Genomic DNA, 15,966 nt, shown 5'->3' on the forward strand with positions numbered 1-15,966 from the left:
CAAATGTTATCTATATTGTGAGTACATGGCTCCTATGAAGTTGTTTTGGCACTGACACCAATCAACAGCTATGTGGGACTTGGCATAGATGAAGGCACATTGTAGGCCTGTCCCTGCTTCCACTGCTCACGCACACAAGCAATTTACATTTGTACCATGAGTGGATTGCTGAAAAGTAGTTGTTGTGGCACTGACACCCAACAACAGTCATGTAGGACTTGGCAGGGATCAAGGTGTTGAGGTTCCTGTCCCTGCTTCCACTGTCCAGACACAACCAAATGTACGGAGTGTTGTTTGTCAGTTCCAGAAATGGAACTGGTTAGGACCGCTTTCTTAGTAGACATTGAACTGCTTCATGAGTGCTGAAGTACATTGGCTTGACCGTGGTTTCTCCCAGGTATGGACTTGTATTTGTGAGATATACATGATCGATCAATGTTCCCTTTTCTGTTGTGGGTTCAGATACCAGTTGGGAGTATCCAAGGGTTGTCATGAATGTGGACATTGAAGTGGATTTGAGCAGATCTTGGTTGAAGTCCCCCAACATGACAATGTTGTTTGATGTGGCATTGAGGGCATTGGTCAACTGGGGCATGTTGGTTTTGAACTGTGTCATGGGATAGTTTGGTGGTCGATAAACAACCGCAACAATGAAATTGTCTTCGGTGAAATGACAGGCAATGCATTCAATGTTGAGGTTGGGAAGATACAGTTTGGTGTAATGTAAATGGTCTCGGCAGTAGATCCCAACGCCGCCACCTTGTTGGTCCTTGTATGCTGCCAAAACCGGGTCTGGTGTGTTGTAGGCCTTACAACGTGGCATACTGTGAAATGTGTAGTTTGGAATGCGTGTAGTGTCAGGTGTGACAGTGTGAGGTAACCATGTCTCTGTGACAGCCACACAGCTATAGGGAAATGGTTGAACAGCAAGTGTTAGATCAGGTAAATGACTGGGCAAGCTCTGAACATTCATAGAGAATATTGAGAATGACAGAGTGTTCTGTGTGGGTGTAGTACTGATGGGTACAAATGCTGGCATGCCTGCAAGGGAGTCTTGAATATTGGGTTTGCAATAGATGGCGCTGTCTTTGAAGTCCTGCAGTGTCAGGCCAAGTAAGCTGCTAACACGGCTCAAAGCCACATATGACTGTCCCGGTGCAAACACGCCTTTAAGCGAAATGACGGCTTGGTCTATAGTTAGTCCTTGCACCTTGTGGACAGTACAAGCCCAGGCCAACTTCAATGGAAACTGTTTGCGCAATTGCCCCTTGCCGCCAAACCTTTCCTCCTCCATGTGTATGGGAGTAGCTGAAATGTGTGCAGGAGATTTAGGGGAACGCGTCCTTCGGTGACTTCCCACCTTGTCAGAGTCAAATTTCACAAAGACAGTGTTGTCAGAGGTTTTGCTGTCATTCATGACAATGTTCATGACTTCGCCGCACACTCCGTTCACCAATCCGTCAGACACATCGATGTTTTTGATCAGCATGACACGTGCTCCATGTCCTATGTCCAAGGACTCGGGTAGAATGGATTGGTAGACATGTTTGAAGTGGCCCTGTTTCAATTGCATGAGTCTGGTTTTTGGATTTTTCTCATAATCCAGTGCCTGCACACATAAGTGGTCTGGACATGTGGCGCCTAACTGGATGATGTTGTGTGCGTTGACTTGTGCGTTGGTGGGAAAAATATGCAAGGCCGAGCTGGCGAGTCCGGTTTCACAGTTTTTCAACAGTGCGATGTCACTTGGATGAAGGGCGGTGGTTTTGAGTCTTGTACGCAGTCTGTTCAACATTTCGGCAAAGACAGTGTCTTGTTGGCGTACAATGGTGGTCAACTGTGCGATGGAGAAATTGCCATTCCATAAATCACATAGTGGTGCCTCCAAATACAAGGCCTTGGCTTGAACTGGGCTGAGCTGGACAAAGTCTCCCACAGCTATGACACAGACGTTTCCAAATGGCGAATGATCCCCGGGTTGCATAATTTGGCGAAGCCTGCCGTGAATGTAGGCCAGCAAGTTATGACTGACCATAGAGATTTCATCTATCACCAGGATCTGCAGGTCGTTTAATTCAGTACGTAAGGTACTGAGTTTGGCCTCGCCTAAGGGCATGTAGGGGAGTTTCACATTCATGCCTATAGACAATGTGCTATGTATTGTGGTGGCTTGGATGGAATAAGCAGCAATGCCAGTTGGGGCAGTCAACAAGACGGTGACCTTGTCCGGTGAACTAGCAACCTGGGACAACAATATAGTGGCTTCATATTGGATGGCCTTGATGAGGTGTGTTTTCCCTGTGCCAGCACTGCCAGTGATGAAGACATGGAAAGGTGTTGGCTGTTTGCCATTGACTTTGGCATGGCACCAATGTCTGACTTGGTAGAAGATGTCTCTCTGTTGGACGTTCAGTGATCTGAGGAGGTTAAGTACATCAGGGCGACACATGGAGTTAGCATGTGCCTCAAAACGACTTCCCTGGGCACCACTGTCAGGGATGTCTGGATTGTCATCAGTGTCTTCATCCACGGTTTGCACGCGTAGCCTCATTTCCTCGTCACATTCCAAATCTTCCAGACATTGATCGGGACACATTTGGCACCAGGCATCTTCAAGGATGTCTTGGTTTACAATGTCATTTGCCGAATGTGTGATGTCTTGACATTCCTTCTCAAAAGTTTGCCTGTTCACGTCAACAGTGTCTTTAACAGAGTGAGGCTGGCCGTCTAGCAGCCAGTGACCATGGCGATAGAACTCTTCGAATGTGGGACAACCTGGAGGTTTGAGGTCATCAGCTACACGATAAGGTAGGAACAGCTGCAAAATGTTTTGGAAGTACTTTTCCGGCTGCGTGTCATTTGAGAACCGCACATAGCGCACCACAGCAGTGCGTGCCGGTTGCCTTTTCTGGATAAATCCAAGTCCCTGGCCTAGTTGGATTTTCTTCCGAGGGCTCTCGCTGTTAGACAGAACTCTGTATTCTGACAGAAAGGTAGCCAAACATATTTGATGGAAAAGGGGTTCGCTTGGTCTGGCTGCATATCGGTCCACAGGACTGGTCATCCACATGTTGTCGTTAGTGAGCGTCTGTGAATTGGCCATGCGTTTCAGTGTGGCCATAGGCCGGCTGATGCGCGTGGCGTGTTCTCCTGTGGGAATGTACACGGTGGCGCACGAGCATCCTTTTAAAGGCATCTGGAGCAGTCTGTACACGGCTTCCTGTGCGCACACATCTCGATTATGCAAATACACACGTCCCATCTTGCGCATGGCCTGCTTGGCATCTGTGTTGCCCTCCTGTGTTGCTTCACGGTGAGCGGCGCTGATAAATAAGCCCATTTCGCGCTCAGCTTTAGCAATGTATGAAATGATGTAGACAATGCAAGCATATGCATTGACAACAAACTGGATGTCCATGTTAGCATTCCATGCTGAAAGTAAGTGCTTGTGGTAAGGATTCACCCATACGTCTGCGGGTTGGCGCCTAAGGACAACTTGTGTTTTGCCAGCAACGCAGGCAAAAGCAGTTTCCAACAGCTGTTGGGTCATGCCAAGTTTGTCATACAGCTGTGACACAGTAGTGAAAGTCTCCCTGACATCAGTGACTGTGTCTTTGACCTTGGTCATGAGTTTACATGCTGCGTCTTTGGTCATGTGGTTGTTGGTGGTGTCCTGGGGCGAGCACAAGTCGTCAGTATTCCGTCCTCTGGAAACAAAGGAGCTGTCACTTGGCGGCCGTGGGAAATTGAAGCGACATACAGTGCGTTTCTTTCGACAGGACTTGGAATGCTTTTTGCTATGCGTTTGGAGGGTTGATACCTGTTCCTGAAGACTGTCATCACCTTCTGGAAGTGAGCATGAAATGTATTTGTCAACAAACAGTACCACCTCCTCATCACTGTCGCGATCCACTTGTGGGCTGTTGGCAATCCAGAAAATGGCATGAATATGAGGACTCCCTCTCTGCTGGAACTCCACACGATAGAAGAAGTCTACCACCTTTCCTATTGGTTGGCTTGGTGATTGTATGACCTCTTTTAGAAAGGTCCGCCATCTTTTGTCAAACATGCGTGCTGCAGTGACAGGATTGTGACGCAAAAGACCGCATTTGTCACTCCAGTCTAAATCGGCGACATTGTCACATCGTCCTTCTTGACGCATCATGCTGATAAGCAAATTCTCCCACCGCATGTCAGCAGCAGAGAAGGAGCAGAAGAAAGTGGGCAATCCAAGCTGCCTGACCATGGCAAACACATCCTTTTGGGCTCCAGCCCAAAAAGCAGGTGTGCCACGAATGGGCCGCAGGAATCTGTAGCCGTCATTGGTTTGAAGTATTTTTTTCAGAGTGTCAGTGTTGTTTAGCATGTCCCCTGTAATCGTACCTGGTGATGTCCCGAAATGTCCTTTTACGTAAAGCGATGGAGATACTTGAAGAGACCATCTGTACTTCAGTCTGTACTGAGCGTAGAAGATGTAATCAACATTATGTGCAAACCGACCGTCGGCATGCATAATGCGACTTTTAAAGTAACTGGCCAAGGTCACCCTGTGGTTCCGGAAATCATGGTAGGTTGGACCACCCAGTGGGAAAAGGACGGGGAAACTTTTGGACTCGTTGGTTTTGTCTGTAAGAAGGGCAACAGGATTGTTACCTTCAGCAGGAGCAATGTTCAGGGTTGTGTCATAACGGTCTAAGATTTCCTGTCCTAGATCCACAGGTTGGAGACATGTGTCCATGAACATGCCATGTGTTTGGCGGTCATGTGATGGTTCCTCGTCAACACATGCCTCTTCTGGCTGTGTGTGTTCGTCAGGAGGCTGTTGGTTGACGTCTTGCTCATAGCGATTTAACCATTTGGTGTTGAAGAGTATGTCAGCGTAATAAGGGTTGTACGCTTGTAACCACAGCAAGGCTTTTTTGATACGCTGGACACTGACGTATTGGTAGCTGTAATTAGCCGTGTATGACATCTTGCGTTTCAGGTGAACTCGCAGTAGTGAGTCATCGTCGTCTGACCTTGGCAAAACGTGTGTGGTCGCCGTTATGTTGGCAGGGACACATGTCACCGGCCCGTGTACACCGTTTTGTCCACCTCTAGGTAATGCCACCCATTTCCGAAATGCAATGTGTGCAGAAATCAGCTGTGTCTCCAGAAGGTTCAGGCAACTTAATTCAGGAGGTATGGCTTTCAAGTGCAAGGTGTTAACGCTGCAGAGTGTCGGCATGGTACCGCGACGTAATTTTCGATGGCAGTCAGTACAGATACATGACTTGCCCATGGGTGAGGCTTTCTGCCTGCAGGGCACTGAGCAGGCACGGCATTTGTGCAAGAACCGCTCTGTGATACAGTGTGCGGCTGCAGTGTTGGCAGCACTGCTGTGCTGGTAGTTCTTGCGTTTGCAACGTACCACCTGTTTTCTGAAACAGAACCTTTGGCATGGATTACACACGTAATTAGGGCCGTGCTGTACATCTTCATTGAACTTGGTCAAAACACATGCAAAGTCCTGTTTGTTGAGTTTGGTCCCAGCCACTTGTCTTGCACCGCCCGCTATCCCGGAGACTGTATGTGGGTTGTGTGTGCGATATTTGGTGATGCTGGTATTTTTAACAGCACGGCGATGGTTCCTGTCTCGATAGTATTTGGTAATGCTGGCATTTTTAACTGCACAGCGATGCTTCCTGTCTCGATAGTATTTGGTAATGCTGGCTTCACGTTTGCCTGATTTATGTTGGTCGCTGGTGTTGTATTTGTGTTTGCGGGCTTCACGCATAGCACGTCGGTGCTTATAGCTTCTGGCGTATAGGGCGATGCTTGCTTCACGTCTAGCTTTTTTGAAGCTGGTGTTTGTTTTATATTGCTGCTTTTTTGTGTTGAGTAATTTTGTTTTGTACATGTCATGGTCATTGTAGTGTCTTTTCCAGGCAGCCTTCACTCTGGCTTTGTATGGTGGATTGCCTTGATATTTTTTTCCACGTGTTGTCTTCTTCAGGTGTCGATAGGTTGTGTCTGCATGATATTGTCGTTTACTAGGTATTGAAATTGAGCAACTATTAGTCGAACCGCATAATCCTGCTTTATCCGACCATTTCTTAGTAACTTTTGAAGTACTATTACGAGACTACAAAGCATTAGTCAAAAGCTCTTGCAGCAGAAACCTATCTGTTAGTGCTATAGCCACATTTAAGGAAGAGATTCCACCAATACTTAACTCGATAGCATGTCTGCATGTAGGGGAGGAAACTTATACAAAATGTACACCACCCCAAATTGATCATGTTGTTGATAGTGCTATAGATGCGCTGCGAATAAAATTAGACTCTGTTGCTCCTTTTGAAAAAGAAGAAAATAAAACAACATAGATTAGCTCCATGCCATAATGCCGAAACCCGCAAAATAAAGCAAAAGTCTAGACCACTTGAAAGGATATGGCGTTCCACTAAACTTGAAGAATCTCGTTTAATTTGGCATATTACTCTCAATGAATATAAGAAAGCACTGCGTAAAGCGAGAGCAGCCTACTACTCTTCATTAATAGATGAGAATAAGAATAATGCAATATTTCTTTTCAGCACTGTAGCCAGGCTGACAGAGAGCCACAGCTCCATTGAGCCTTCTATTCCCATAGCACTCAGTAGTAATGATTTGATGTGCTTTTTTAACGATACAATTGTTACTCTTAGAAACAAAATTAATGACCTCTTGCCTTTGACCAGTATAGTGTTATCAACAGCTCCCGGAAACGTAAGTTCTAATATTACACTAGATAGTAAACTAGAATGCTTTTCAGCCATAAACCTTGAACAATTACATTCAATGATTCTCTCTTCTAAACCATCAACGTGCATGTTAGACCCAATTCCAACTAAGCTGTTGAAGGAAGTTTTTCCATTAATTAGCACTTCTCTATTAAATATTATGAATATGTCTTTATTATCAGGCTATGTTCCACAATCATTCAAAGTAGCAGTGATAAAACCGCTTCTTAAAAAGCACAACCTCGATCCAGAGGTTTTAGCCAACTATAGACCTATTTCTAATCTTCCGTTCCTCTCAAAGATTCTTGAGAAAGCGGTCGCAAAACAGTTGTGTCATTACTTAAAAAACAATGATTTATTTGAAGATTTTCAGTCTGGCTTTAGAACACATCATAGCACAGAGACAGCTCTGGTTAAAGTCACAAATGACATTCTAATAGCCTCAGACAAGGGACTTGTCTCTATTCTTGTTTTGCTCGATCTCAGTGCTGCATTTGATACTATCGACCATGATATCCTATTGCAAAGACTAGAGCACTTAGTTGGCATACAGGGAACTGCTTTAGGCTGGTTTAGGTCCTATCTATCTGAACGCTCTCAGTTTGTACGTGTCAACAATGAATCTTCCAAGCAAACCAAAGTTAGCCATGGAGTGCCACAGGGCTCAGTGCTTGGACCTATTTTGTTCACATTATATATGCTTCCATTAGGCAATATTATAAGGAATCATTCTGTAAACTTTCATTGTTATGCGGATGATACTCAACTATATTTATCAATCAAGCCTGATGAAATTAATCATCTAAATAAAATTCAAGACTGCCTCAAGGACTTAAAAACGTGGATGACCTTAAACTTTTTGATGTTAAACACGACCAAAACTGAAGTTATTGTACTTGGCCCGAAGAATCTACGAAACAAATTATCTAAAGATATACTAACTATGGATGGCATTAATTTGGCCTCCAGTGAGACTGTAAGGAATCTTGGTGTTATATTTGATCAGGATTTATCCTTTAACGCCCACATAAAATCAATTTCAAGGACCGCCTACTTCCATCTACGTAACATTGCAAAAATCAGGCATATCTTGCCTCAAAACGATGCAGAGAAACTAGTCCATGCATTTGTTACTTCTAGACTGGATTATTGTAACTCTTTATTATCAGGCAGTACCAAGAAGTCAGTCAAGTCGCTTCAGCTGATTCAAAATGCTGCGGCTCGTGTACTAACCAGAGTTAGGAAAAGGGACCACATTACTCCTGTTCTGGCTGCCTTACACTGGCTCCCTATAGAACACAGGATAGAATTTTAAATTCTTCTTCTCGCCTACAAAGCCCTTAATGGGCAGGCGCCATCTTACCTTAAATAACTCATTATACCCTACTGTCCTACTAGGGCATTGCGTTCCAAGAATGCAGGGTAGTTGGTTGTTCCTAGAATCTCTAAAAGTACAATGGGAGCCAGAGCCTTTTCTTATCAAGCTCCACATTTGTGGAATCAGCTTCCAGTTTGTGTTCGGGCGGCAGACACCCTATTCGTTTTTAAGAGTGCGCTTAAGACCTTCCTTTTTGATAAAGCTTATAGTTAGGGCTGATTAGATTCAGCCCCTAGTTTTGCTGATATAGGCTTAGTTTGTCGGGGGACATCTTACTTCTTCCTTCTCTCTGTCTGTACCTGTGTACTCTCATGTTCCGATTAACCCAGCTTCCCCACATGTCTTTCTTTTTGGTGTCTATATACGCCGGGATCCGGAGTCATGGATGATCCTGCGGTCCTATGTCCTGGATCGCAAGCGCTGGATCTTGAGTCGTGGCTGTGGACCTGGATCATCGGTCCTGGATGGATATCCTCGTGGATTCATCTTCCTATTATACACACATGCATTTCCAAACATTTGGACTACCTATGTTGCAAATGTATTATCTTTTCAATTTACACACGGCATCTATTGCACGTCTGTCCGTCCTGGGAGAGGGATCCCTCCTCTGTTGCTCTCCCTGAGGTTTCTCCCATTTTTCCCTTTAAACTGGGTTTTCTTCGGAAGTTTTTCCTTGTACGATGTGAGGGTCTAAGGACAGAGGGTGTCGTATTGTCATACTGATATTCTGTACACACTGTGAAGACCACTGAGACAAATGTAACATTTGTGATATTGGGCTATATAAATAAACATTGATTGATTGATTGATTGATTGATTGATTGATTGATTGATTGATTGATTGATTGATAACATGCCCATTGAACGTATCAATCAGGTGTCCAAATCACTTGTTTTTTATATTTCATTTTCAACATTTTCTGTCTAGGTGACCATGACCTGACCTGAGGATGGAGCCCACCCTCACATCCACACATCAACACCCTGGTCATCGGCCTGCCATTTTAAGAATGTTTACCGAAATGAAGCCTCTGTTTGTATGCTGCTCCTCACGTGCCAGTCGTTACACAGCGACCACCACCAATGAGAGGCCACATGATTTTGGAAGAAAACGTCTTTAACCATTTAAAGGTGGGGTAGGTAAGTTTGAGAAATCGGCTCGAGATACACTTTTTGTTATATTCCATGGAATGCTCTTAACATCCCGATAGCAATGAATATCTTAAGTGCTTTGACAACAAATCCATAAAAAAAAGTCATCTGTGGAAGCCGTAGTACTGTAAAAAGCACAACCAATCATTTTAGCCGGCCCGGCTAAAATAACTGGATGGCCTACCTGCCTGTCAGCCTTCCATCTGTGCACAAACTTATCTCGTGCCCTCATTGGTCGTGTGCGCGTTCGTGTGTGTTGGAGGAGGGGCTCTGTAAGGAAGCGGCAGATTTGTTCTGGCTGTGTATTTTCAAATTCTAGCGCACTCGAGCTGGTTTCTTCAAATTACATACCCCACCTTTAAGCCCGGCTTTTTTTTCAAGAAACTGTGTCTCAGGGCTTCTTAAAGGAATGGTATGCTCATGACACTCATTTTTAAATAATTATCATCCGATAAAACAGACCAGTCTCTGCCAGTCTCTTTTTTTTTTTTTTAATCCGATGACATTATCAGTGATTTTAAACTGATTATATACCGAAATAACATCAACACTGTGGGCGCCGCCATTTTCCGGACGTGACGTAAACCATGCGTTTGGTTTTCGAAGACACGTTGATCTCCATGTTATTTACTGTAGTTTCTCTCTTCAAATATGCCTCACTGTATCGCGAAATATTGCCACAATTCTGATAGGAACAATCCACGGAATGCTCGGTTCCATCTGTTGCCAAAAGGTTAGCGTAAGAAGTACATTCGGAAGCAGTGGCTAGCGAAATGTGGCCGGCCCGAACCGAGAGATTCACAGGCTCATGTATGCAGCGAACATTTCAAATTTCCGGACGACTACTCTGAGAGTATGATAAAACATAACATGGGATTTATGGAACAACCATTACTTAATGGAGATGCAGTACCATCGGTCTTTCTGGTGTCATCACCGACCAGGACACCAGTTCGGCCAGTTGAGAAATCGCCCTCTGCAAGTGTGAAGCGACGGAGGAGCAGAAGTAGTGCTCGGAGTAAGAATAAGGTATGTTATAGCGCATTTCCATTGCAGCGGCTAGCCCCGTTTTAACGTCCTTTAGCGTCCAGGCCAGGACAGTTTTTGGTGGCCTTTCCATATAGCGTAGTACCGGCTAGTGTGTATTTTACCCCAGTTTTTTCCGGCCCCATAAAATCGTGATTCTATGGCCAGGGACAACGAAGCTGAGTATGCTAAACTAGAGAGGGAATCGCTAGCAAGGGTGGTACTACATGCATACATATAGTATCTTATATCATCTTCCCATTATACACACATGCATTTCCAAACATTTGGACTACCTATGTTGCAAATGTATTATCTTTTCAATTTACACACGGCATCTATTGCACGTCTGTCCGTCCTGGGAGAGGGATCCCTCCTCTGTTGCTCTTCCTGAGGTTTCTCCCATGTTCCCTTTAAACTGTGGATTTTCTTCGGAAGTTTTTCCTTGTACGATGTGAGGGTCTTAGGACAGAGGGTGTCGTATTGTCATACTGATATGTATGGCTGAATTCCCCCATCCAATCTCTTCACATTGGTCAAAACTTGTTCCTCTGCTGACGAGTCCGAACTGAAATACTCCGCCATGTTTCCGTGTGTTGACAAAGTGAACGCATGGATGACGTCACGACCATCACGTGACTACTGAAAATGGCAAACATGGCGGCGGCCAGACGGAATATACAGGTCTTGATCAAAAAGAGCTATAAAATCATTATTTACCGGGGAATATCGCTGATTTCTTCAGGGTATGGTTTAAACATAACGTTTCACTAAATACTGAAGTTTTGATTAATTATCTAATGAGTGGACCATTCCTTTAACATTTAACAACCTATTGTTACTTAACGGGAAGAAACTCAGCTAACTGACGATATGAACAATTTTTAGCTAAACGAAACACAAGAGCAATACCAAGCCTCTGAATTGGCTCTGAGGGAAAAAATGCTATCGCTCTTAGCACAGAACTCACGGTAGAAATACTTTATTACTTATCGGATCTGCACAACATATCAGATTAAAGCTGATATTCCACAGATTCTAGAGTTATAAGTATCATCACTGTGCGATCAAAACTCAGGGCAGCGAAGGCAAACCCAGACAACACACAACCTAGCTTTACTGAGCCAAAATGGCAAATAGTCTTACCTTTGCTGTTATTCTGATCAAAAGTTGTGTTCAATGGCATTAAAATGATAAAAAAAACGCTGTTGAAGGTGAATCCAATGGTTAATCTAATGTGTCTGTCACTTTGAAATGATTACTGATAATCCATCATCATATTTATGCCAATAAACCTAGTTTTCAGTTTTCAATTTTCAGAGCGTAACATAGCTTTCAGTTTGGGCCAACTGCGTGCGCATCACTCTCACTCCTCAATGGTAACGGGAAGGTGGATTTAGGAACTTCAACTTCCCCTTCGATTCTATTGGCTCTAACGGTTCAAAAGAGATGTCAATCACCAAAATCGACCAATGGGTTCCAGAGAAACGGCAAATACACCCAAATAACCCCAGAAGTGGTTTTTTTGGTGCTAAACTTCTCTAAAAAGGTCAAATGTCACTTGTTTTGCCTCAATCTTGATACAGGGTACTTATTATGTTATAGTTTGGATTCCTAAAGCGTTTAGTCTACTATCCCATCATTCAAGGGTGGTTTTCACTATAAGTAATGTTGTTTTTTTTGAACGGACACTATCATTTCAATCTGATGTTCAATCTAAATTTACTTTAAAATAAAAAAAAATGTATATTGATTCTGACTTTTCTACATCCAACTCACAGGTGTATCATTGCTTTGAGAAAAAAGATTATTAATTTACCCCTTTTTAGAAGTGAAGATATAGTCATTTGTTCTGGGAATGTCATTTTCGAGCCTGAAACCTGAAAAACAGGCTCAGGGCTTAACAGGTAAAAGGAAACTGGCCAAAAAAAACACCAACAACCTTGCACACTGCTCACGACCTCTTGCAGTGTTTGGACATTAATTAATTAATTAATTTATGTGATGGAATGCAAAATAAACTATCAGTAAAATAAACACGGCTCCATTCTGGTAAAATTATGTTTATATTGTTAAGATGGGATGTTGTTTCCAACTTCCCCCTTCAGTTCAAAATGTCAGTCGAAACATGAACTGAAGTGGTAGCAGAGGTATGTCATTTATGTGATCTGATTCTCATTAAAAACGATTAACCATTTACTTTGAAAAACATCAATTTATTGAAGAAAATAATTCGAAAAGTATGTTTTTAACAGTTGATTACCCTGAACTTTAAGTATAATTCAACTGAAAAACCTATTTAAAATATAAATAAAATCGTTTTATTTCGATTATGTTGTTTTCATAATCGTTGCAAGCCAAAATCGTAATTGCGATTAAAATACGATTTAATTGAGCAGCCCTAGCTCAAAGTGCACCAGATTGATGCATTCAACTTCAACATTTAAAAAAAATCTTCCTGGGGGTGCATGCCCCCGGACCCTCGAGGATGTGACGTCCACCACCAAATAAAGCAGGTTAAAATAATTAAATTGCATACATTTTATTTTAGTAAACACTGAAAACGGGTCCCACAGACCCAAACAGCACTCAAAGGTTAAAGGTAGCATATAATAATGTTAAAATGTGCTAAATATATACATTGCAAAAAAACAAAAAAGAGGAGTAAAAGTAGCTCACGACTTGTTTTATTTTTTGAAAGTAACCCTCATCCTAAAAAAAGTTGGAGACCCCTGTTATAGAACGATATATTTGACAATTTTAAGCTTGGCCTACCATTTTATTGGAGCGATGAGGAACAGGTGGTGCTTGAAAAGGCCCACCTGTTCAAAGTGGGGAATGACAGAAAAAGTTTGAGAACCACTGATGTAGACCAATGCCATGGGAAAGGAGACAGTGAGAGAAGAAAATTATGAACTGTGTCGAAGGTTGAATACCTAAGCAAATTATTCCCCTTACACTATACACATTTTAATTCTGAAGTTGTTCTAAAACCGTGTTTTGTGAAGTCGCAGTGACCTTTGACCACCAACATCGAATCAGTTTATCCCTGAGCCAAAGAGGGCATTTGTTTCGATGGCGTGAGGCCATCAAAAATGATACCTCACGAGAAAACAGCTCTTATGTTGTTTATTTTACAAAGATTTTGTCAGACCTACACTTTCGAATATTATCTTTAAACGTATCAGAATGGTGTGCTTTTAATAGTTCCCTCAGTTGTTCTACCTCATGCAAAATTATGTATTTGCTAAAGTGTGTACTGTAGCTCTCAGTTCTCAAACTGCTATATTTTAATCGGAGCGATGGAACATCTGCATGGTGGGCTCAGATGTTCAGACAAAAGATTTGATGGCAACATGCAGGATTGACTGCCCAGCTGTTTAATGATGGACATGGCTGAAATACCTCATATATTTTCGTGCTGCTCGTCTGTATACCATTAATGGACTACCAATAGACAGACAGATGTTAGAAGATGTCCACCACCCACCTGTATCTTCTGCTACTCCGCTATGAGTTTCCTGTATGGCTCAAGAGTCCAGTAAGAGAATAGCAGGAAAATAGTCTGTGTCACTGCCATTGTTAGCTGAAGAGGTAGCAGAGGTCTTGGCTAAAGACAATACACGGTAAAAACACATACGATATACACACTGCAGTGTTTGTTTAATGGTTGGCGTAAACAGAGGTTTAGATGACCTCAGGGCGTCTATTTTACTGTCTATTCTCAGTATAAATATAGGCTGGATAAATATAGCCAGCAGCTGCATCACTGTCACATTGATACGTGAAAACAAGAGAGAATATAGAAGAGGGAAGTATTCCTTTTGTTGAGAGTCCGGTCTGCGGCTATTTCAGTAACAGTGATGATGTTACAGACCTGAACACAAACTCTGCGTGCGAGGAGAAGAACGTGTATTTAGATTACTTTGATGCACATTACAACAGCAATGATGCAACATCTTATTTGCAATTCTTAAGATATCCTGTTGGTTTAAATGTTTGTCCTCTAAATGCAATCATTTCTTGTCATATATTCATTTTGGTTTACAGTGTAAGTAAGGTGCTTTGTGTTAATCCTTTGTTTGATATTCATCAAATAGTCAGTATAGATTAGAAAACAGATACAAAAAAACGTGTCTAAAGATACCATGAAAAATGATTTGCAGATCTTTCAAAATTGGTGTCCGTTATTGAATTTTAAGAAGTAAAACAATGAATATAAACAGAGTTATATTTTCAAATGATGTTACTAAATATAATTATCATTGTCCAAAACAAACGCGGATGTTAGAAAACATTGTCCCAGTCTCCTTGGTCTATGTCTGGACAGTCTTCCTTTACAGAGCAGAGTATTAATAATAACACACACACAGGAAAGTTAGTACAAAAAATACTGAAAAGGGTTACACTTTATTTTAGTAACCAAATCTATTGAGATAAAGGTTGGCTGCACTTATTAATGAATTATTATGCATTCATTTTTACAGATTATGCTAATTTAAATATTTTTAGTTTATGAAGCTATAGACTATTGTGTATTTGTGTCATCGTGAATGATATATTAATCCATACTTGACATTCATGTAAGTAAAAGACCACTGGAACATTCAGCATTTATTTTAAATGTTTGCAATGGTGCCCCACACAGTTGTATTTATTGCACTATTGCATTTCCATGTCTGTTTATTCTTGCACTATCCCTATTTTGCATGTCTTTTATTTATGTTTAATTTTTGCAGGAGCCTCCTTATGATTATTGCCAAAACTACACTGTAGCTGTTGTGCACATGATAACCCCAACTTCATTATTTGTTATTCAGTCTTTGAAGGTTCTTGGCTTGCTGTATGACAACAATCCTGCCAGATGTGGATATAAATGGTGCATTAAGAACAATCACAGTGGGGCATGAACGCCTGCCAGTCTGATGATGTGACCTGGAGCTGCTCTGACCTACGTGACTGTTGTTGTGTCTGGGCCTCATTCAGGGATTTCTGCCGTTTATTTTCTTGAGTCTTTTCTGAGCCTCCCTGATCATCACATCCTCTTACACTCTAAAGCGCAACTTATACCGTCACCCACTGCCCCCCCGAAACACATCCAGCCACCCAACCCGAGGCATATGTGCAGTGTCATGCATACAGCAAGAGAGACGTGCTGCAGAGACAAAAGAGAAACATATTACCTACAGCCAGGAGCCGCAGTGCAGACAAATCAGTGGTGCAGTCTGTCATTTTGCTAATCAACATACATTAAATGACATGCAATATTTTTTAACTGGTTTATTTATTGATGTTAAATAGCTTTGTATGTGTCTATGTTGCAGTTTTGCTTGTACAAAAGTGTTCCTGATGACCTCAGACTATGAATTAAGAGGCCCTGAATTATTTACACAATATTATTGAAGTAGATTTCAGAAAATTAATTAGATTTGTTATGCTAGGTGTTATAGTAATCCACTTAAAATTCTTAAATAAAAGAGATCTTGAGGAGGCTCTGTAACAGTAGTCAAATGATTGTCCTCATTCTACTTCTTACTGCAGTAAAATGAAAGAAACCGATGCATACATCTGGTCAACATATATAATACAGCAAATCAAACGATCCATAGATGAGGTAGGCATATAAATGAAGCATAATTCAGTAA

General features: G+C 42.2%; 1 protein-coding gene across 1 annotated transcript; it reads right to left on the reverse strand.

Moving 5' to 3' along the window:
• Positions 1–319: 319 nt before the first annotated feature.
• LOC117460628 (uncharacterized) lies at positions 320–4,972 on the reverse strand. The gene is given in 3 exon segments (XM_034102184.1): positions 320–4,408; positions 4,410–4,456; positions 4,459–4,972. Coding segments are annotated over 3 exon segments (4,650 nt in total).
• Between the last annotated feature and the right edge of the window lie 10,994 nt (positions 4,973–15,966).

This window comes from Pseudochaenichthys georgianus, chromosome 16 (assembly GCF_902827115.2).
Source record: "Pseudochaenichthys georgianus chromosome 16, fPseGeo1.2, whole genome shotgun sequence".
In the NCBI taxonomy this organism is placed as follows: domain Eukaryota; kingdom Metazoa; phylum Chordata; class Actinopteri; order Perciformes; family Channichthyidae; genus Pseudochaenichthys; species Pseudochaenichthys georgianus.